This window comes from Calliphora vicina, chromosome 1, assembly GCF_958450345.1.
Source record: "Calliphora vicina chromosome 1, idCalVici1.1, whole genome shotgun sequence".
Lineage (NCBI taxonomy): Eukaryota > Metazoa > Arthropoda > Insecta > Diptera > Calliphoridae > Calliphora > Calliphora vicina.
The window spans coordinates 155,811,511-155,836,490 of record NC_088780.1 but is presented as its reverse complement, the minus strand read 5'-3'; the positions used below and the strand labels follow the sequence as shown (position 1 = coordinate 155,836,490).

Below are 24,980 nucleotides of genomic sequence, written 5' to 3'. Positions count from 1 at the left end.
CGACAACACATTTTAGACAATCTAATACCCTTGAGAATCCTCTTTAAAAAGTATGTCCCAAAATAGCAACACCAAATTTATACTCATATACTTTTGTATGTACAAATGAATATTTTGTTTCCATTTGTTCATAAACATTTTATTTTCAAATTGTTTTTTTTATTGTAAACTCTGCTGAAAAATCATTTGTTTAAATTTAAAATGCACAACATTACGCAGCTTTTGTGACCTTGTCCTAGCTAAGCCAATGTAAAATCTTTTCTTTTTTATTAATGTCTATTTAATGTTTTGTTTTTCCACATAATATTAAGTATATGCATTTATACTTAGACTTTTTCGCCACATTTCCATTATACAATTTCCCCATGGGTCGTATGAGTGTTGTGCTAATATGTGAACAACATTTTGCTTAAATAAATCATACGCACCATAAACCCGGCAACGGCCAATTAACAATGATGGCTCAATTTAACAAGAAAACAGCAAAAATTTTCATTTTTAAAGCCCTTTAAATATACGACATTAGGCTGTTAAAATAAACACATTAAGATTCATCAGCAGACATTAAGATTTATTTGCCAAATAAAGATATTCTTATGATTTTATACTTATTAAGGATGTATTTAAATTAGCATAGGCAATTGTTGAAGACTTTAAGCATAAGATTTCCATGACAAATCATTTAAGGCGAAATTAAGTGAAATGCTGTTTAAAAATTCTATTAATAAACGATTAGATAAGGAGATTTATGGGGGGAATTAACAACACTTTTAAGGTTATTTTAGTGACAGACAGAAGTCACGAAACCAATATGTGTAATTTTAAATGGAACTTATGTTTGTCGCATGTTACAAACATGGAAATGACATTGTTAATATTTTATGTTTATATTTCAATAAAAGCTAGATATTAAATCCATATTTTCATGTTAAAATTGTTAAATTATTATGTACTAAAACAAGTAACAGTGTAACCAAATGTATTTGAGACAAATAAATTAAAGCAATAAGCAAAGAGAGTAATACTCAATAAGTTATTGACTTTTTGAATTTTTAGCCTCTTAACTGAAAGGGCAAAGGCATCTGACATTTGACTCCTGTCAAAATTTCAACAAGCTGCGTCATTTAGTTTGTGTTTGACAGCCATTAATAGCAGACTATATAGTGACTTGAAGAGAAATTGGGAAGAAAACCGTGAATTTCGTCTGCTCATTAAGTATTATTTTTTGCGGAAAAAACCAAGGCTAAGCTTGTTAAATACTATGGCAACTTTGCTAACAATCGACCACAAACGCAATCGTGTATCAGTTTCAACTTTAATATGGATGTGAATCTACCACAACACTCCAGAGACTACACAGCAGACAAACAGTGGGTTTCTAGTTTGTCAGCCAGTATTTTTTTGGGATACACGCGGTATAATCTACATCGATTACTCTCAAAAAGTAAAGCAATCAATGGCGAATATTATGGCAACTGAGTGGGTAGATTTAATGAGGATTTAAAAAAAAACGACTGCATTTGGCCAAGAAAAATTTTCAGGAAATTTGGTCCGCTTTCAGATACAATATATCAAAAACTATTTATTAAGAAAAGAATAAACAAAAATTGTACTTTTTGCTTTGTATTTGTCAAGGTAATTCAATATTTACCAACTATCCATTTTTTCAATATTTCTCAACTTTGATGGAAAATAAAAAAAAAACTATCAATTTCTATATTTGCCATATTTTCAAAATAAGTTCTTTAATTATTCCTTTGCCTAATGCAAAAATCTCAAGCTGCCCGTCCTTGCTCCATTTTTTGCTAGAGTTAATCATGTTTCCAAAAATGATATTAACCGTGAAAAACAAACCAAAAAATTTTTTTTCCGAAAAAAAAATTTTTTTTTAATCTTTTCTGGAATAATTTTAAATCATAAAAGCCTTTAACAAGAAACATAAAAAATCTAAAATTTTAAAAAATACTTTATTTTACTTCACATAAAATGGATTTTTCCACAAACTTCGACTTTGCTAACCCATAAGTAGGCAACTGAAAGGCGTAGAACTACTTTCAAACACTCATTTCATAGGCTGATCAATTATCTATCATAGTCCTTTTAAATTTTTTGATTATCTCATTTGGTTCAAAAGTTATGATTTTTGCAACGAAAAAACTAAAATGGCGTCACTGTGCAACGTAAGGGTGTTTCCATGGCAAAAATGCATGAATTCGGCTACGAGTTGCCCTATATCCGGATTTTGTCGCGAGTAACTATTTCTTGCTTCCAAACCTGAAGAAATGGCTCGGCGGAAAGAGATTTGACTCCAACGATGAAATCATCTCACAAACAAATACCTATTTTGATGACCTCGACAAATCTTATTTTTTGGAAGGTATAAACAAATTGGAGAAACGTTGGGCAAAGTGTGACTATATTGAATAATAAAATGATTGTGTATCCAAAAACCTGTGTTTCATTACAAAAGTCACGGACTTAAATGAATCCTTAAAGATAGCAATCTGTAACAATTTTAATATTGTTTCCTACACATGGAAAAATCAATATCTTTTCTTTTAAATTCTATGAAACCGAGCTTAATTGTATATTATTTCTAAAATGTTTATGACACTACTAGCAACAAAATTAAAAATTTCAGATTCCAAGGTCAATATCTTTATTAGTTATAGTTTCCTAATGTTAGATATGTAGAAACGATCTGTTCAGAATATGGATTCCAAGCGCAAATAACTGCTCATCTTTTGAGGCCAAGAACGAATCAAGGCAATATCGGATACTTTGTTCTGAAGTGAAGGGTATCCCAGAGAGAGCTTGATGCAAAACTTCCCAACAACTTCTTTCTAAAGACTTTTTAACAAGTAGCCGAGCGTTGTCATGGTGGAATATTGCGGTTTCATGTATGGCCGTATATTCTACGAATCAGTTGTGTTCAGTACAGGTTTTCTATGACCATTTTGGTCCCATCAAATTACCTTTGCGCCATGGATATTCGGCTTGCGACTCGGCGGGTTGGCCGGGCTCACATGCGATCTCTTTTTGTCGCCAACAATAATAGTTACACTGTTTATTATTAGAAAGTACTTAATCTCCTCTTTAACTTCATAATGTGTCTGCATTATCCACAATTTAACATTTATTTATACAATTTATAAATAATATTTGTGAGCACAAACAGTCATCTTAGAATATTAAATCAACATAAATATACTCAAATATTAATAAAATATTTCGCTTTCTCTTTGTATTTGTTCAAGATGATGACACAATTATATGACAAAAGTAAAATTGTAATAAAATAGATTTATATAAACATATAATTACAAATGATGGATACAATGCGGCAATGATATTTGCGTTAGTAAGAAAATAATATTTGTATTTGTATTTGCACACTCAAGTAGAAAATATGAATGAAAATCAATCAAATTGAGTAAAAGCCGAATTATTATTTCATTATTTGTTAAGATTTTTGTAGGAAAATTTAAAAGCACTTTGTCAGCCAACTTAAAACTTTCTTTGTTATTGTTTACGCCAAAACAACACTTAGCGATTTTCTTAATTTCCTTGCAATTACTATTTTCCTCAATATATACTAATGCAGAATGCTATGTGTTGCAGTATAATTCCACTTGTCATTACTTACTAAATTAAACGTCAAGGGTCGTAAATACTTCTTTTAGCGAGAGATACAAATCTAACTCTGAACTGTGCACTTCGTTATTCTACTCATATTGTTCCTTAGTGGCAAGAATCCATTGTCCAAACAATTGAATAAATAATTCGAAAATATACTAATTACTTCGTTTTATTTCTTTCTATTTTCCATATTCATTTGTCCAATTGTTCTGAGTAACAAAATCTAAACGATTTTGTTTCGGCTCAGAGAGTTTGAACATCTCTTCCAATTATCCAGCCTTTTCCCCCTTCACCCAGCTATTCAGCTCAACAGTTATTTATAATCAGACATCGAAAACAACTTGTCAAAAAATTCAAGTGTTGAAAGTGACCACTAATGTATGTATTTAACTAATTTGTAATTCATTCAACATTATGGCTTGATGTCTTAGATGTTTTTATTAGTTTTGTTACTCTTTATATTGAACTCTTTTTTTCTATTCTCTGTCACCTTAAGCTATGTACGAGTCTGTGAGAATATTTGTTTTCAAACTTTAAATTTAGTAATTTTACTGCTGTGTTTCTCTTAACTACTTATCACATAAAAACTTCTCTCAGTGAATAACAGCAAAAAGTAAATTTTAAATGATAAATTTTAAAAAATTATCTTTTAAATATTGGTGGTCCACTAATTTTCGGTGGTCTCTGGTACTGGCAACATCAGTAAGTTGGTTGAATCATTGGGCATCATTCTCTAATAATATTAAGAGGTTATAACAATTCAACTCTTTTCATTTAAAAAAATGCAAATATTTAGCTACATAATTTTGAAAAAAAAAATCGAAAATCGATTTTGTTTTAAAATTACTCTATAATTATTTGGCAGGTAAATTGGGTACTAAGAAATTTCAAGTATGATTTTATCGCTCCATCGCCTTTTCCTTGTATAGGGCGCAATAAATACACCTACGTTTATAGTTTTTTTTTTTTTTTATTATGAATATTATAAACATTATTATATAATGTTGGCGTGCTATTGCACACAAACACAATCTGTTAAGCCCAACCAAATATGTAACTAACCTTGAGGGTGACTTAACAATGAATAAGAATAAAATAGTAAAAAATATATAGTAAAGAGTGTGGAGAAGGATGCCTGGCATTTGCTATTCGTAAAAGGGACATTTTTAAAATCAAAGCAATTTTTCTTAAATAATTTGCAAAAATTATTATAATTAATTTACAATTAAAAGTTATTTTAGAAATATTAAAACAAAATTTTAGAAATTTTATTAAAATTTTTTAATTAAAATTTTCCTACAGGGATATTTTCTTAACTAAGACAAATTTTTGAAATATTATCGAAATTGTTTCAATTGCTATTAAAAGTAATTGAAAATTACAAAACTGTATAACAATTTACAATATTCTATATTTCCTCAAATATGAAATTTTGTTAAAAAAGGAAATTTTTAAAATATTATTAAAATGGTTTAAGTGGTATTAAAACTATTTAGAAATTACAAAATTGTATACAAATTCATAAAAATAAAAATTTCCCTTCAAAGAAATTTTCATAAACCAGGGAAATTTTAGAAATATTATTAGAATTGCTTTAATTGATTAAAAAGTATACAAAATTATAACTTGCATAAAAATTTTCTAAAATAATAAATTTCCTTCATGGGTATTTTTTTTAATAAAGCTAATTTTAGATATATTATCAAAATAGTTTAAATTGATATCAAAAAATATATAAAAAAAAAATTTAAAAACTCATAAAAAAAAATTTCCCTAAAAGGGAAATTTTCTTAAGCAGGCGAATTTTTAAAAATATTTTAAAAATTATTTTAAAAATTATTTTAAATTTGATTAGAAATTATATACAAATTCATTAAAATAAAAATTTCCTCTTAAGGGAAATTTTTTAAATATTATCGAAATTTCCTGAAATCAAAAATTCTGTTACCAAAAAGGACATTTAAAAATATTATTAAAATATTTCTAATTAATATTAAAATTAGTTAGAAATTAAAAAAATTTATACAAATTCATTTGTGAAATTTTCTTAAACATTTTAGAAATATTTCTTGGACAATTCTTCAACCAAAGTAAATTTTAAAAATGTTATTAAACTAGTTTTAATTGGTTTTAATGTTAAAACAATAAATATTTTTTTGAAAATTTTCTTAGGCAAGAGAAATTTTAAAAATTTTAAAATGAGAAAAAATTTTGATAAAAATTAAAAAATTAAAAATAAATTCATTAAAATAAAAATTTCCCTAAAAGGGACATTTTCTTAAGCAAGGGAAATTTTAAATCTAAATTGTTTTAATTGAGATGAAATTTAGCTAAAAATTAAAAAATTATATAATTCATTAAAATAAAAATTTCCCTTCAAGGGGAATTTTGTTAACCATAGAAAATTTAAAAAAAATTATCTAAATTATTTTAATTTAGATAAAATTTAGCTAAAAATTATAAAATTATATATAAATTCAATAAAATTAAAATTTCCCTAAAAAGGGAAATTTTCTTAAGCAAGGGAAATATTACCTAAATTATTTAAATTGAGATGAAATTTAGCTAAAAATTATAAAATTATATTTAAATTCAATAAAATAAAAATTTCCCTAAAAGGGAAATTTTCTTAAGCAAGGGAAATTTTTAAAATAATATCTAAATTTTTTTAATTGAGATGAAATTTAGCTAAAAATTATAAAATTATATTTAAATTCAATAAAATAAAAATTTCCCTTCAAGGGAAATTTTGTTAACCAAGGGAAATTTAAAAAATATTATCTAAATTACTTTAATTTAGATCAAATTTAGCTAAAAATTATAAAATTATGTATAAATTCAATAAAATTAAAATTTCCCTAAAAGGGAAATTTTCTTAAGCAAGGGAAATATTACCTAAATTATTTTAATTGAGATAAAATTTAGCTAAAAATTATAAAATTATATTTAAATTCAATAAAATAAAAATTTCCCTAAAAGGGAAATTTTCTTAATCAAGGGAAATTTTAAAAATACTATTTAAATTGTTTTAATTGAGATGAAATTTAGCTAAAAATTATAAAATTATATTTAAATTCAATAAAATAAAAATTTCCCTTCAAGGGAAATTTTGTTAACCAAGGGAAATTTAAAAAATATTATCTAAATTATTTTAATTTAGATAAAATATACCAAAAATTATGAAATTATATATAAATTCATTTAAATAAAAATTTCCCTAAAAGGGAAATTTTCTTAATCAAGGGAAATTTTAAAAATATTACCTAAAATATTTTAATTGAGATCAAATTTAGCTAAAAATTATAAAATTATATATTAGTTCATTAAAATAAAAATTTCCCTTCTATGAAAATTTTCTTAAGCAAGGAAAATTTTAAAAATATCTAAATTATTTTAATTGAGATGAAATTTAGCTAAAAATTATATTTAAATTCAATAAAATAAAAATTTCCCTAAAAGGGAAATTTTAAAAATACTATTTAAATTATTTTAATTGAGATGAAATTTAGATAAAAATTATATTTAAATTCAATAAAATAAAAATTTCCCTTCAAGGGAAATTTTGTTAACCAAGGGAAATTTAAAAAATATTATCTAAATTATTTTAATTTAGATAAAATATAGCCAAAAATTATGAAATTATATATAAATTCATTTAAATAATCAAGGGAAATTATAAAAATACTATCTAAATTATTTTAATTGACTTAAAATTCAGCTAAAAATTATAAAATTATACATTAATTCATTAAAATAAAAATTTCCCTAAAAGGGAAATTTTCTTATGCAAGGGAAATATTAAAAATAATATCTAAATTGTTTTAATTGTAATGAAATTTAGCTAAAAATTATATTTAAATTCAATAAAATTAAAACAAACTAAATTTCCCAAATGTATAATGGCCCATAATCATAGTCAAAAATAAAGTACATTTTAAGAGAATTAAACTCGACTTTACTTAAGAGTGGACTTTAGGTCTATCATAGACAAGTTAAAGTATACTTCTGACGCTGAAGTCGACTCTAAATATAAAACTAGATGAAATTGTTTTTAACTCGTTTAACAACAGCATCTGTTCTTCGCCGAGAAAAAAGTTCGTCACAAAATAAAAAATGTTTAAGTTACAAGATATTGGTAGAGATTTTGCAATTATTGAAGAGTTATCAATAAAATTAGTACCAAAATATCGTAATTATGATATTAATCTTATCCTTTCCATTTTTCCACAACAAACAACTTTCTTTCTTTAGATGTCCCGGTTACTTTTATTGTTTACGTTTTTTGTTTTTTTTTTTTTAATTTTGCATGTCAGCTATTCAGCGTTGCCACTTGTCTGTTTTTTGTTGTATATAGTATGAAAACATTTTCTACATTTGCGGTGGCACCCAGTTAAAGTCGGTTCAATTTAAAACATACTTTAATTTTGACTATGGTTGCAAATTTATAAAAAGCAGGTTTTTATTTTAAAGTTGTTTTTAAAAAGAACCGACTTTAGTGTTTGACTATGATTATGGGCCAATATCTTTAAAATGTAACAATTTTAAAAATGACTTTATTTTTTTAACAATTTTCATAAAATCGAAAAATTGTTTTTCTTAAAATTAATCAAGAGGAATACTTCCCCTGTAAGTAATTTTACATGTCAATGTGTAAATGTAAATGTTTTAATACTTAAAGTATTGTGAATAGGAAAAGACACTCCTTTTGCTAAAAATAATAAAAAATAAGTTTTAGTATTTTGTAAATTGTTTTCGTTATTATGTTTTTTTCTTTTTGGGAAAATTGTTTACTTTTCATTATTATTGTATTCATTTTATATTGAATACACTCTTTTATTATACACCGACCTAAACTATGAACAAACATTTTTCCTATATAGTACTTCTTTTATTTATTAAATTCTTTTGTATTCAAGCTTGACATTATAATTTTTAGAAAAAAAAATGAAAATTTAAATAATTTCTAACAACCAACATCTGTCATTGCCACTACTAACACAGTAGGCTTATGCATAGTAAATCTATGTGGGTGTAAGAATGGCCGTTACAAACAGATTCAATTTATTTAAATCTTTGTAAGAGAAACAGGTTGTGTAGTTTATGGTTTATTCATCTTGATTTTAATACCGTTTTGCTTTTTATTAGACTTGAAATTAAAGTAAAAATATTACGCTAATCTAGTGGCCCCACAAGAAAGGATTTTAACTGTTTGTATAGAGAACAGCAGGATACTTTTTATTAAGAGTTGGGCAAAAAAAAAAATAAACATTTTCTAAAGAATTAGTTTCCTGTAATATAATTTGCTTAAGACAAAGTATTTAAAGGCTTTTAATATTAAGAGTGCAATGGAAGTAATAACTAGCACTGAACAAAAGAAAAACAAATAATAATTTATGAATTTCTGTCAGATTTCTTTTTATACACTTTATAGTGGCAAGGGCTCAGCCGAATATAGCTGTCTTACTGGTTTTTTACATCCATTGAAGAACCTAGTTTTTTTACTAAATTAAAAAGAAAATTTAAAAATATTTTTTTACTCAAAAGTATTTTTAAATTTTATTTCAATTGGTGAAGGATAAAGGCACAGCCGAATATAGCTCTCTTATTTGTTTTTTTACTTTAAATTAAATTTTAGATTGAAGAACCTAGTTTTTAATAGCATTCCTTTTTATTATGGAACTCTCCATATAACAATTTCCTATTTATTATTTTTTATTTTCCTCAGCAACTGTGATTTTTAATGTAAAATCCTCTTACAAATTGCAATATGTCGTACAAACTATTTCCTTTAAACTATTTTTGTTTTGTTAACAATAAAATACCCAGCCAAGACAACTATTCTCTTGAACAAAAAAAAAGACAAGACAGGAAGAATGATGGGAAAAAAAGAAAACTGATATTTCCTTTTACATTTACTTGCACTTTTAGTTGAAAATTTTTTCGAATGCTGCAATACTGAATAAACCACATACGAGTACCCAAGTATTGCAACTCGGTGAGAAGTTTTTCAATTGCATTTTTTTCAAAACTCATGTGGTTTTTTTCTACTTACATTTCTAACATTTGTATTATTATTTCTTTATTATACCTTTCAGCATTGTGATAAGTTTGTAAATATATAAGTTTGTCAAGCTGTTAGTAATTTTCAGAATATTTATATGCTTCACTACATATATTCCAAATACTTATAGATAGTGAGTGAAGTGGATTAAAAAATGCCCTTCTTATTAGATATTAGATATTATGGGAATTGTTGTAATTGTATAAAAAAATATTTTTTTTAAAAATCTCTTAAAAAAAATTTCCTTTTATTGGAAAATGTTTAACCAAAAAAAATGTTAGAAATGTCATTAATATAGTATTAATTGATATTTAAAATTAAAAATATAAAAAATTTGTTGAAAATCTTATAAAATAAAAATTTACTTAAAAGGGAAATTTTAAAAATATTATCTAAATTATTTTAATAGAGATCAAAACCAGCTAAAAAATATAAAATTATATACAAAATCCATTAAAATAAAAATTTCCCTTTAAGGGAAATTTTCTTAGCTCCGCCCGGTAGCATTTACTAATGCTAGTTCTTCAAGTTTCTCCCACATACAACTGCCTGTTCTTATTTATTAGCAAATAAAATATCTAAATTTGTACTGCATACTTTAAGGAGCTTTTTTATTACAGTCGACTGAACTCAATTTTTTCCAAGTTTTACCCGGAATTTTTGAATTTTTTTTTCTTTACAAACCATCTCCTGAAAATTTCGAATCGAAGAACAAAAAAATCAGCCAAATCGCTCCAGCCGTTCTCACGTGATTCCATTACATACATGGACCATTTCATTTTTATATATATAGATAGATTTACAAAAATTAACGAAGAAACATTATTTAAATATTCTCAAAATTGTTTTCATTCATATAAAAAGTAATTAAAAATTACAAAACTGAAATAATTAATTAAAATCAAAATATCCTTAAATTGGAAATATTTTTTAACCAAAGGAACATTTAAAAATATTATTAAAATTGTTTAATTAATATTAAAACTAGTTAGAAATTACAAAATTATATAAAAAATCAATAAAAATAAAAATTTCCCTTCAATGAAAATTTTCATAAAATATTCACCCTTATCGCGAATAAATATGTTTCCTTTACCCATTTTTCGTTCATAAACTTTGTTCACATGATGTGAAATTTTTAGATGGAATTTTGTAAACAATAAACAGCTGTTACGAACAAAATCAACTATTGTGAATGAAAATTTCAGGGGAATATCACGATAGCAATTTTCCCTTCGAAGGAAATGGATATTTCATGGGAACATAAATTTCACATGCTTTGTGATTATAGGAACTGTTTTAATTGATATTGAAATGCATACAAAATAACAACTTTCATAAAAATATAATTAAATAAAAATGTCCTTACATGGGAAAGTGTTTAATAAAGGTAATTTTTTTTTTAAAAACATCTCCAAAAATAAAAATTTCCTTACTGGACAAATTTTGTCAGGTCAGTTATAAAAGTTTGATGACCGAGAATTGCAAGCATTACTCCATGAAGTTTGTTGTAAAAGTCAACAAGAGATTGCAAAATCATTGGGAGCTTCTCTAGTTGATTTGAAGCCGAGAGACCTTGAAAGACGACTTTCCATGTCCGAAATAATGCTTGATCGTTATAAAAGAAAATCAGTTTTGCACCGAATCAGTACATATGATGAAAAATTGATCCATTACGCACAGTAGGGCAGAATCGAAATTTTTTGGAAATAAATCTGGCATTTCTAAACGGCTGGTCCGATCGGGATAAAATTTGAATTGGGCGTAGCCAAGGAGTATTCGAGTTTAAGTTATTAAAATGGTTTAAGTAACTAAAATTTATATAAAAATTTTAATAGGATTGCAAATATTAGGAACAATTTGATCCACATTTATTCCGAGCTATATTGTTTTGTTTAGATAAGTTAATTTTTGGTCTTACAAAAAAAATTTCAAGTCAATATCTCAATTACATTCAAAAATATGCCACTTTAAAACTCCGTCCTTCAAAAATATAGCACTTTTTCATACTAAAGAATTTGTATAGGAAACAAAAAAATGCCACGTGTTTAAAAATTTTACTTGTCGAAGGTACCCCCATAGTACCCCCATTTTAATAACTTAAACTCGAATACTCCTTGGCTACGCCCAATTCACATTTTATCCCGATCGGACCAGCAGTTTAGAAATGCCAGATTTATTTTCAAAAAATTTCAATTCTGCCCCACTGTGAAGCGTAAAATATCGTATGTAAAGCCCGGCCAAGCGATACCAAAGCCAATTATCCATGGCGCTAAGGTAATGCTCAAAATAAGGTGAAGTGTACCTAATATTCTGCACTGCCGATTACTACCAAGTTCTTACTTGTTTTTCTATAGATTTACAATTGTACGTTTTCAAATGTTTCTATATTTTATTTCTTTTCTTGGTCATTTTGAAATGGCATTTTGGTATGACATGAAAAGTATTTTCATATTTATTTATTTCTTAATATTTTGTAACTGAAATCAATTGCATATTTATCAATACATCGAGTGCAATTACAATTGAATATACAAGAAAAAAATAAATATAAATAAATAAGTATATCTATATTTATACATATATGTATGTATATTACGTTCATTTATGTCAAATATATCTTTATAGACATGGAATATGGATATTTATGTAAACAGTTTTTTACAATGTTACGAAAATATGTATATGAACAACATTTTTAAATACTGCCATATATGTATAAATAACTAGCTCAAACCCGGTGAGTTTCGCTACTCGTATCGTAATGAAATAAAAAGTTTAGAGTTAAATCTTTTGAATCAAGCCAATTTCGGATACTATGTTATGAAGTAAAGCGTATCCCCGATAGAGCCTTCTTTATCGATCGAAACAAATAATAGTCGGACGGTGAGGCAAAACTTCCCAGCCATTTCATTCTACATACTTTTTAGCAGGTATTGCAACATGTGGCTTAATATTGTCATGATGGAATATTACGGTTTCATGTCTTGCCGCATATTCTGGTCGTTTTTCGGTCAATTGTCGCTTCAAACGAATCAGTTGCATTCGGTACAGGTTCCCTGTTATGGTCTGGTCAGATTTCAGCAGCTCATAATAGATAGGACAGTTTTCTTCCCACCAAATACAAACAATTACCTTAGCGCCATGGATATTTGGCTTTGGTGTCGATTTGGCTGGATGGGGGGGCTTCACATACGATCTCTTACACTTCAGGTTATCGTAATGGATGACTCGGTGCAAACATTATTTTCTTTTAAAGCATTCTAACATCATTTCAGACATACAAAATGATCTTTCAAGGTCTCTCGGCTTCAACTCGTATGATACCCAATTTCTCTGCTTTTGGACTCTAGTTATTACAGTTTCGTAGCTATTGTATTTGTGGGAGGTGCCACGCCCACAGTTGCCTCCCTAATATTAATACAAACAATGGAATTGCTCATGTTTGAGGACTCTAGCTTATAATAACCCACTTGAAATTTCAAAACAAAAACTAGGCTATAGTTCTTTTTAGATATACAGGAAACAAATAAACATACAACACACACATACATTTGTATAGAAATATATTAAAAATAGCTACAACCAACTCATCATTGCTCAACCTAAACTATCATTATTTTTAATATCCCTGAACTCATTTTTAAATTAAACACATCCGGCTTAAATTTGCCTATACACAAGTATTACCCGTATAAATTAAAAATAAAGCCATTTTGTACTAATAAATACATACAACATTCTAAAAAAACAAAATAGAAAAAGAAAAATTGTTGTTTACACATAAAACTGCGTACAAATAAATACCTTGTATGAATTATTTAAAACTACAAGAACGCCTATTATTTACAATTTGTACAAGTTTGTGCATGTGCCAACAAGAGAATATCAGTAGATAGATGGTTTGTATTATTAAAAATTCCAATTCAATCTAAACAAGTTCAAATAAATCACAAAAATTTCACAAAACTTTTGTAAACAACACAAAAACATTTTTCCAGAAACAATAAGTTGTTTAATGTGGAGGAGATATAAAGTTTATACTTTTTTGTTTTTGTTTTTTTTTTTGCAAATACTTAATATGATGGCATAGAAAATGTTGAAAGGGGAAAATATTTAACAATCTAACTAAATCTATATGGCTTTTATCAAAAAAAACAACACAAGAGTTAAATATAAACTACTAGAGTTTTAAGTGTACTACACTCAAACAAATGCAGATACACCCATATAACTAGTCAAATACATATAAACATTACAAAATCAACGGAAGCCAAATATCAACAGTATCTACTAAATATGTATGGAGTACATGCAAACATTAACAGGCTATCAACACAGCACAATGACAGCAACAACAAAACCCTAACACAACATCACCAGCAGCAGCAGCTTGTTAACAAGGATGTCTATAAATTTAACACAACAATACCACACCCATCCATCCATAGTCACATTAGGGTGGTCATATTTGTATTTAGCCATAGATGTTTGTCTGAAATTGGGCGGTATTGTATTAGTGGGCGTGGCACCTCCCCCATACAATGTAAATAATTAATTTAGAATATCTGAAGAACTGTAATCGTAAAAGTATTTTAAACTTTGTACAAATTAATTTCTTATCACAGATTGGCTGAAAATGGGCGGGATTGCATTAGTGGGCGTGGCTCCCATCTTACAAAGTAAATAGTTATTTTCCAATATCTCGAGAACTATAATTGTGTCTTCAAAAAGTCTTCAAACTTTACATGAATCAGCTTCACATCACTGCATGAAGTTTAGCCAAAAATGTGAGGGATCGGAACAGGGGATGAATCACCTCCCATACAAAGTAAAGAGGTATTTTTAAATATCTCGAGAACTATAATTACGAAATTATTCAAACTTTGTCAGAATTACATTCTTATCAATTTACATAGTTTTACTGATAATGGTCGGTATTTGATTAGTGGGCAAAGTAAATAGTTAATTTCGAATATCTGGAGCATAACAAAAGTCAAAAAAAGTCCATTTTGAAAAAAAACAAATTTTTTGTTTAATTATGTGAAATAAACAATAAATATCTAGTTTATTATACATTGTTTTGTAAAATAACGTATAAAACAGTAAAATATGTTTATATTTTTGGATTTTTTTGTTTTGTTTTACAAATGACAAATTTGCCCCATTACTTTGGCGTATTTACCCCATGAATGGGGTGTTTTCGCCATTTTTGGTCAGTCTATAAATGTTAAAATGTATTTTAAGATGAGATAGCCAAGATTGAAATGAATAAAACTAAAGCCAACATATATAAGTATCCGAAACATGAATAAATTTAAGAATATGTATTGTGGTTTTGATTTGAGTTGGCCTCAAAAAAAATAGTGGCGTATGTCCCCCTTCTACCTTATTCTGATAGATATCTCACTCGCATACCACTCAGTGACAAAAAAGCTCTTGAAGGAAAAGACCTAAGCTATATTTTGAGGACAAAAAAATAAATAAGGGTCCATTTTGCGAAAAAAAAACGTCAAAAATATTGTATGTCTTGAGTTACAAAACATTTATTTTGATAATATCCAACTCGCATCCCACTAAGCGACCGAAAATATCTACAAGGAAAAGACCTAAGCTTTCTTTTGAGAAAAAAGGGGTCCATTTTGAAAAAATAAAATAAAAAAAGTTTTTGATTTGGAAAAAAAAGTCAAAATTTTTTTTGTTAATTTTTTATTTTTTTTCGAAAGATTGAAGAAGTAGCTATCTAAACTATTTGGGACACATTTTTCTAAAAACAATAGGTAATAAGTTACATGGATGAGAAAAACATCTGTTTGGCCAAAATGTAAAATTTTGTTCCCCTCCAACTCTGAGTGTTCTCCATCGATCTTGTGGAAAATTGTGTCTGAATTACTATCCAATAGGACTAAACTTGATGCAAATTTCAACGCGATCGGAAGACATCGATTTCAAAAGTTGGTTCAATTGACATGAAATCCCCCATATATAAAAATTAATGTGTTTGTATGTTTATTTCTTTGATTTGCTTGAAATTTTTACAGTATATTCCTGTATATCTGGAAGGAACTATAGGCTACTTTTTGTTTTGTAAAGCCATTTTGGGCGTGGCACCTGCCATATGAAGTAAATTTAAAAAATCGAATATATAGGATACTATAAGAGATAGAGTCCATAAATTTTGTACTGGTTATTCTACCATCAATATTAATATTTAGGACAAGAAGGGCAGACTATAAGTAGTGGGCGTGGCACCTCCCATACAAAATAAATACTAAAATTCAAATAAAAAAATTCTGTATAATTGTAATATGTAAAGTCTTGAGAGTTCATATGAATTACTTAGTTTGGACAAAAATGGACAGTCTAGCAATAGTGGGCGTGGCACCTCCATCGTTTACTGTGTCAGGACTTATATTCAATTTGAACATTATTTAAATCGACCTGTATTGATTCTTAAGACCTTATTCAATAACAATTGCAAAATTCACAATTGGTGGCGTAGTGTTGTAGCGTTGTATGTCGTAATTTTTTTTATTAATATTTTGTTTTTGTTTCAAAAAATTTTGTTTGAAAAATATTTTTCACAAACAACTTACAACGCTACGACTTCGATTGTGAATTGGGCAAATATAAAATTAAATTTTGTATTGAAATTTTGCTTTAAAACATTCTTTAAATTTAAAATTTCATTATGAATATAGAAGGGTATTCGAATTATTCGATTTTTCTCTTGTTCGAATAAAACGAATAATTCGAATAGGAGATTTTAACTTGTTCGAATAATTCGATCAAACGTTTAAAATTAATCGAATTATTCGAATAATTTGATTTTTTTAAAAAAGTAAAGAATAAAGTTTTGATGTCGGTTTTTTAATATTTTATTGTTAAAGAAAAACAAAAAATAATATTAAAGTTAACAATACAAGTATTGATAATGTTAAAAAACATTCGAAAACAAAGACCATCATTAAATTTTCAACAGAAATTATCTGATCAGATTAACTCCCGGACAATCTACAAAACAACTGACTAGCAAACCCTATTGTTTCCGTTTTGGAGCTATGCTTTAAAAAATTTGAGCTAGTTGGACATGATTCTGAATTCAAATACAATATAAACGTATTAAGAACTTGTTTATGTCGTTCATTAATTCGGGTTTTAAATTGAGTAATTAATTTTTTAGTAAATTAATTTTTCACTATTACTAAATTATTTATAACAAATTCTCTTATACATCAAGCTCTATCAACGTTGCCGAATCTGTGCTTAATAAAGTGGTCTTGGGGAATTGCACAATAAAGGTAATCTGTCCAAATCTGTCATTGTCAGTGAACGTGGCTAATTTGAAGTCATGCAGTACATGATTGATGCATTTACAAATACACAAAATGTTTATTACCATGTTAGACAAAGATGTTCAACGATGTTCAAAATCATGTAAAAAGGTGGGTCACACATGGCAAATATTTGCTCAAAAAAGCGTAACAACTTTTTTCGCACAAATTTGTTTGACGTGTTTACTCTTACAAGTGTTTTGTAAGATCAAACAGCATCAAATAAAACAAAACTAAATTTTTTGTTTTGAATCATACTAAGTAAAATAAGTTTTTAAAATAAATAAATGAATTCAAATGTATTTTATTTAGTGGTTACGTCGTTTTCGTCAAATATTTGTCATGTGTGACACTACCTTAAGACGAACTCCATGCTTTTCTTGCAACAAAACGTTAGTTTGCAATATTTGTGTTTATCACTCGATTTATTAAATATTTTGCAACACTAACGTACGCTTTTAATAATATCACTTATATATATTTTAAGATCATTGTCTTAGTCTATTTCAACGTAATCATTATAAATCTCATCCTCAATATCACTTTCGACTACCGTTTCAAAATCACATTCTCCACTTTAATATAAGTTAATATTTTTATTATTAATTGCGATTCTTCCAATATTTCGCCAGCTAAATAACAAATATTTTATTCCGTACCTTTTATTTTCATTGGTTCAAGTTTTAAGTTAAAAATTTTGAAAGATTTGTTTTTAGAATTGTAACTTCTTGCAGTAATATTTATATATTTATAGAAGGAGCTATCGGAACACTCATCTACAGTGATCAAAATACTCCCTTTATATATAGTTATTTGTCGAATTTAAGAAACAATACAATTTTTGTAAGTCATTATTACTTAGACCCCTTTCACACTAGGCAATTTAGTTGCGCAACTAAATTGCCTAGTGTGAAAGGGGTCTTATTTAAATTTGGAATTATGAAAAATTTTAAGCAATTTAATAAATTTAAATATATATGAACATTTATTCGTTTCATTCGATTATTCTACATAAAATTGTTCGAATTATTCGTTAATCGAAAATGGCCATTTTTAAATTGTTCGAATAATTATTCGTAAGAAATTATTCGATTAATCGAACGATCATTAGACGAATGAATACCCTAGAATATAGGGGTTAGAATTTAAAAATAAAGTTTTAGATTCGCCTTAATGCACATACATGCTTACCAACACATACATTACACTCAATCTCTATTAGTTACCGTTAGAAGTCTCTCCCATTCGCACTCCGTCTCTCAACTTTAATTCAGTTTATTATTGAATCAGCTTACAGTGTCAGGAATTTCAAATTAATTTGGTAATAGATATAGATTTTAGGGATAGACAATCTGTAGCCAGAGAAAAAATATAAGAATATATAATAATTATATGCTAGAGATCACATATGGGCAATTCCATATCATCGTACGTGACATTTGTATGCCTATAGAGTGGAGTGATAGATTTTGCAAAAATAAGAAATAATTTTGTCTTTATGTTCCATTCATGAGGGTACAATATTTTAAAGAAATAACAAGTTCTTTCGAAACATTGTTGTCCAAAATATCGAGCGAAATATTGCTACATAGTACGTGACATAAAGCGGAAGTAATTATGCGGTACATGTAGAATTATGCAAAAATTTGCGAATCGGAGAAAATATCTCAAATAATTAGTAATTTTTTGCAGTAGCACATTGGCACAACATTAGCACAATAAAGCAAGTTGTTTTTATATTTTTTTTTTTTGTTTTTTTCTTTACTCACTTACACACTACAGTTTGTGTCGGCAAGAAACCAACCAATTGTAGTAAGGAAATGTAAGAAAAGATAAAATCGCGGTTTATTGTTGGTGTTTTGTTTAAGCTTTGATATTTTTACAAATAAAGCTTGAGTGTCTGTAATTCTCAAACACTCTATAGTTTGATTTCATCAGGAATCCTTTTGGGAAAAGGTTTCCTGATGATCTCGCCTAAGCAACCAGTGAAATGCGCATAGGAACTAGGTTAATCCCCAACAATAAATTTCAGTGAATTTATCAAATTAAAAATTGGGAATTTAGCATAAAACAATTTTACTAAAATACTGTTACGAAATTGTACTTGAATTCAAATATAACGATTTTAACGGCTGATTTAAAGTTGCATAATGCTTTCAAATAGCAGTGCCCAAAATTTAACAAATCTGTGGGCAATATTAACATTGAATAAAATCTTTCAGTTGACCATTGATTGTAAGTTGGCAACGCTGTTTGCGGCGACCTTATATTCGAATTCGAATATTCAGTTAAAGAACATTGTAGAAAATACACCACAGATGGCGTATGTATTAGAAACCTCTAGACAGTTAAAGATAAATCTAGAGTGCAGATGGCAGTGTTATAAATAGTGGCAGAGGTTGCAGTAGTGAGTGAGTTTATCAGAGACGCTTTTCAAATAAACATCAACTGAGTGCCTTAAAGTGTGTTGTATTTTTCAAGTGAATTCGTTTACATTAAAAAGTGTGTCTGTATTTCTGCGAATTTATAAACGTGTATAAAAAACATTGAGTGACTATTTAATTCTGTTGTTGTTCTACATTTGAATAAATAAAGAGTTGTTACAATTTTCAAACTACTAAACGGCTTTTATTTGCAATCAAAAGTATACGGTTTATTTAAAGGAAATAAACAAACGTTTTGAAAAGGTTAAAACGTAACAATACATTGGTTTATTGTTTTAAGAAATTTAAAATTAGAACCAGCTGAATATAGCTGTCTAAATAATTTGATTTTAATTAAGACCCACTGTAAACTCATTATACCATTTAATATTGCAGTTTTTGTTCACAATGACAGCAAATAAGTATGATGATAATGATGATGACGATGCTACTGATATAGATATTATTGATGATAATCAATTACTAACCATGTAATTAATATTCATGCAATAATATATTATTTCTGTTTATTATTAAATTCATTGTAATAATTTTTGTCTGTTTATTCCCTGCTGCCAGTTAATTTGTCAATAGCCGATGCCATGGTATCAAGCCTTAATGTTACATTCAATTACATCTATATGCTGGACAACGATTGGCCGTTTGGTGAACTCTACTGTAAAATATCACAATTTATAGCCACACTAAGTATAAGTGCTTCAGTATTTACCCTGATGGCGATATCAATTGATAGGTAAGTGAATTATTGTTAAAAACACACAAACACTAGCATGCTCATACTCATGAATACATATGTACATTAGACAGGTCCATAAAAAAATACAAACAAAATTATTAAAAATATAATAAAATAGATGAAATTTGAAAGTTTGAAAGAATTAATTCTTAATTTCATTTTCGAAATCAAAATAAAGTGCATCTCTTAACCATTGCGTTAATGAATTCATTAAGAATTAATTCTTAGGCTTAATTCTTTTATACTTCAGCTGTATTGAATTCATTCCTTTGGGAATTTATTCTTTATAAAATTAATTCCTTATTAAATCATTAAAATTTTCTTGATTATATGAAGACCTCTTTTGATTCCCAGGAATCGGTAAAATTTTTCTCAACATTCCCGGGTACCCGGCTATTCCCAAAATATATAATAATACTGTAAACTATGAATATTATAGCAAAATTTCATATAAAAACTTAGTGTTAGAATCATTTGGTCAATTCTTATCATGTCATATTGTCATAATGTCCTAATATTTCACAATGGTTTTTATTGTATTTCTAGTAAAAAATTTCCAAAATTGTGTTATCGTAACCAACCAGCAGAGACCTGCGCTGAATGCCTAGGTATCGGTTAAAACGAGACGCCGAGTCGTAATATATTAGGACATTGTGACAATATGACTGATTAGAGACCTTGTGAATTGACCAATTATATATAGAGCTTCGTATTAATTAATTCAATTTGAGCTAAATTCACTAAAATTTTAATCCGTAATTAAAAAATTTCGGCCTTTCATTTCATAAATCCATTCCCAATATCTAATTCTTTAGCTTAATTCAAAAGCTTCATTTAAATTGAATTATTTTGAAATTAATAACAGAATTTTTGTTAATTCAAATCTACTACAAATTGAGTTGAAATGTTTTTTTCTTCATTCAGTTTTATTTAGCTTTTAATCATTTTCAAAATGAATTGAAAAAACATTTCTTAAGCCTTTTAGTAAAAGGATGAAATTAAAATCTCGAAAATTTCCAATTTATTGGATTCAAAGGTGAATTTTTATAATACAACATCTGCAAAACACTCTTACTATAAAGCTGTCATTGTTACCAAAATGGCCCAAATCAATTCTATACTTGAAAATACCAAATGGTGTGCCGCCATCAAAAGTAGGGACTTTTGCTCCACTAGTGTTTTCTGGAATAATTCGCATCGGTCAATCTTGGCATTGAAGGTTATTCACCTTTATTTCTAGAACGTGCAGTTTTCCATTTGCTTTTTTAAATGTTCATTCGAAAAACCCCAAATAAATAATAATAATAAAAAGCGGTCTATTATTGCCGAGATATAAACGAAAAACTGTAAAAAAAAAAACATTTTTAACTACTTTACTAACTTGTTTTCCCAAATTGGGTAGTGAAAAATTGGCAAAATTCCCGGGAAATTTGTCCCTGGAATTATCGGGATAAAAACCCTAATGAAGACCAATCCTCACAAAAGTTGATAGAAAGATTTAGGTTCATATAAAATTTTTTTGTGTCCAATTTCATTACAATATTAACTCTTTCAGCCACAGTTTTATGTGTATAAGTATATAATTAAAGCAATTGCATTTTTACTTTAATTAGGATTCATATATTATGAAAATTAAGAAAAAATAAAAATACAGCTAAAGGTTCTTAAGGAATAAGGTGGTTAGTAATTTTGTAATTTTTATAAGTCATGGAAATATAACCATATACGGGCACCCGTGTCTCTTAGTTTTGCCCAAATTCATGCATTTTTTATGGGCCCCCAAAGATTTGGGGCCTCTGTGTCATTTTTGCAAAAATGTGATAATTTTCTCAAGCTCATATCTTTTAAACAGTTAAGAATTTTGATTTCCTCTATGAGGCAAAGTTGTAGCTCTTGTCATAAAGAACAAATATTGTAAACATATAACATCAAAAAAACTTCATCTTCAAGATCAAAATGGCAAAAAACTTAAAAAAATATAGATTTTTTTTACTTTTTTCCCCTGTTCAGGTCCATAGGTAGCAAACCGTTCAAAATTCAAGGAAACTATCGACTACAAAAATGTACCTAAGATCTCAATAAACAACTTTCTAGAACATATGAACTTCCTAGGAATGATTCTTAACACCGTATAGATAGTAGGGTATTCGTTCGACTAATGATCGTTCGAATAATCGAATAATTTCTTACGAATAATTATTCGAACAATTTAAAAATGGCCATTTTCGAATAACGAATAATTCGAACAAATTTATGTAGAATAATCGAATAAAACGAATAAATGTTCATATATATTAAAATTTATTAAATTGCTTAACATTTTTCATAATTCCAAATTTAAATAAGTAATATGACTCACAAAAATTGTGTTGTTTCTGAAATTCGACAAATAACTAAAGACAAAGGGACTTACGATCACTGTAGATGAGTGTTCCGATAGCTCCTTCTATAAATATATAAATATTACTGCAAGACGTTACAATTCTAAAAACAAATCTTTCAAAATGTTTAACTTAGGATTTGAACCAATGAAAATAAAAGGTACAAAATATTAGAAGAATCGCAATTAATAATCAAAATATTAACTTAGATTAAAGTGGATTTGAAAGTGAAGACCACAACCCGAATTAATGAAAGACATAACGAATTTCTTAATACGTTTATATTGTATTTGAATTCAGGATCATGTCCAACTAGCTCAAACATTTTAAAGCATATGTAGCTCCCGAAGGGAAATCAATTGACTAGCAAGATCTTTGATAGTCAATTGATTTGTAGATTGTTCGGGAGTTAATCTGATCAGAATATTTCTGAAAATTTAAGGATGGACTTTGTTTTCGAATGTTGTTTAACATTATCAATACTTAAATTGTTAACTTTAACAACAAAATATTAAAAAACCGACATCAAAACTTCATTCTTTACTTTTTTTAAAACAATTATTTTATTCGAATAACTCTATTAATTTTAAACGTGTGATCGAATTATTCGAACAAGTTAAAATCTCTTATTCGAATTATTCGTTTTATTCGAACAAGAGAAAAATCGAATAATTCGAATACCCTAATAGGTAGGTTAAGTGTCATAAACTATTAAATTATTATAAAATAAAGCATACTTTTAGGCAGCTTTAAAAAAATGTATTTCTCAATTTATTTCGAATTTTTTTAAAGTTTTTTGCGATTTTGATCTTGAAGATGAAGTTTTTTTGATTTTATATGTTCACAATTGTTGTTCTTTATGACAACGGCTACAACTTTGCTTTAGAGAGTAAAAAATTGAAAAAATTATCACTTTTTTGCAAAAATTACACCTAGGCCATAAATCTTTGGGGGTTCATAAAAAAAGTGCATGACTTTGGGCAAAACTGGGAGATACGGTTCATTTTTTTTTGTTCTTTTATCACGTAGTGGTGTCCGTATATGGTTATATTTTTTCATGTTGCACTGTGTAAGTCACTAACAGAAGTATTAGTCAAATTTGAAAATATTGTTACGAAATTGTACTTGAATTCAAATATAACGATTTTAACGGCTGATTTAAAAGTTGCATAATGCTTTCAAATAGCAGTGCCTCTCAAACTGTGACCGTATATTCGAATTCGAATATTCAGTTAAAGGACATTGTAGAAAGTACACCACAGATGGCGTATGTATTAGAAAGTTCTAGAATATACGAGCTTTGACAGTTAAAGAGCAATCTAGAGTGCAGATGACAGTGTTATAAATAGTGGCAGATCGTTGCAGTCGTTAGTGAGTTTATCAGAGACGTTTTTCGAATAAACATCAACTGAGTGCCTTAAAGTGTGCTGTATTTTTCAAGTGAATTCGTGTACATTATAAAGTGTGTCTGTATTTCTGCGAATATATAAACGTGTATAAAAAACATTGAGTGACTATTTAATTCTGTGGTTGTTGTACATTTTAAATAAATAAAGAGTTGTTACAATTTTTAAACTACTAAACGGCTTTTGTTTGCAATCAAAAGTATCCGGTTTATTTAAAGGAAATAAACAAACGTTTTGAAAAGGTTAAAACGTAACAATATTTTAACTGAAACCCCAAAGGTATATCACCCAGCACCATCATCAGATCGACTTGCTTCGCATTCGAAGGTATTTCTTCGAACAAAATATCTTCAATTTAATGTTCATTGAGTGCACGTGGCCTCATTAAAAAATAACCATAATATCATGAACAAAAACACTTTATATAAAACCTATTTCAGTCACAGTGGTTAGTAATCTAACCACCTTATTACTTACGTTATTTATCGAAGAGTATAGTATAAAATATTACTTTGTTACCACAAGCCAACCAAAGAAACGCTAAGTAACAAAGTAACACTGAATTTGATGAATAATAAAACCCTTAGAAAAACTGTGGTTTACAATATTTTCAAAGTAATCTTTCAATCTAACTAGAGCAACCCGACAGAAAAGGTTTGCCAAAAAACTTAAATGATGACTTAAAAAAATTTAATTGTTTAGCAAAATGCCAATAGATGTCACTAAAATTGTTTAAAGACTCTAGAAAAGGTGGTTAGAAAAGTGACCACTTTTAAACTAAATATTATAAGACAATTATGAATTTTATAGTCATTTTCTGAGGGGGACCTTGTTCCACAAATACGTTATACGATTTTTCTCAAAATTTCCGATGACTCAGATCAATTCTAGTCCATGGCAGCATCAAAAAATGACGGCCATCCTAATGTTAATATAACGTATCATATTAACAAGATAAAGTACAGAGAAATTCGCAAAT

The 24,980-nt window shown here is 27.6% G+C and overlaps 1 protein-coding gene across 1 annotated transcript in view; it reads left to right on the top strand.

Annotated features, from left to right (window-relative positions):
* TkR99D (Tachykinin-like receptor at 99D) overlaps positions 1-24,980 on the top strand; it is a 160,032-nt gene that overhangs the window by 105,634 nt on the left and 29,418 nt on the right. Inside the window, exon 5 of the mRNA XM_065516292.1 lies at positions 20,037-20,211. Coding sequence (XP_065372364.1) covers positions 20,037-20,211 — 175 coding nt within the window. The remainder of the gene's footprint in view (positions 1-20,036; positions 20,212-24,980) is intronic.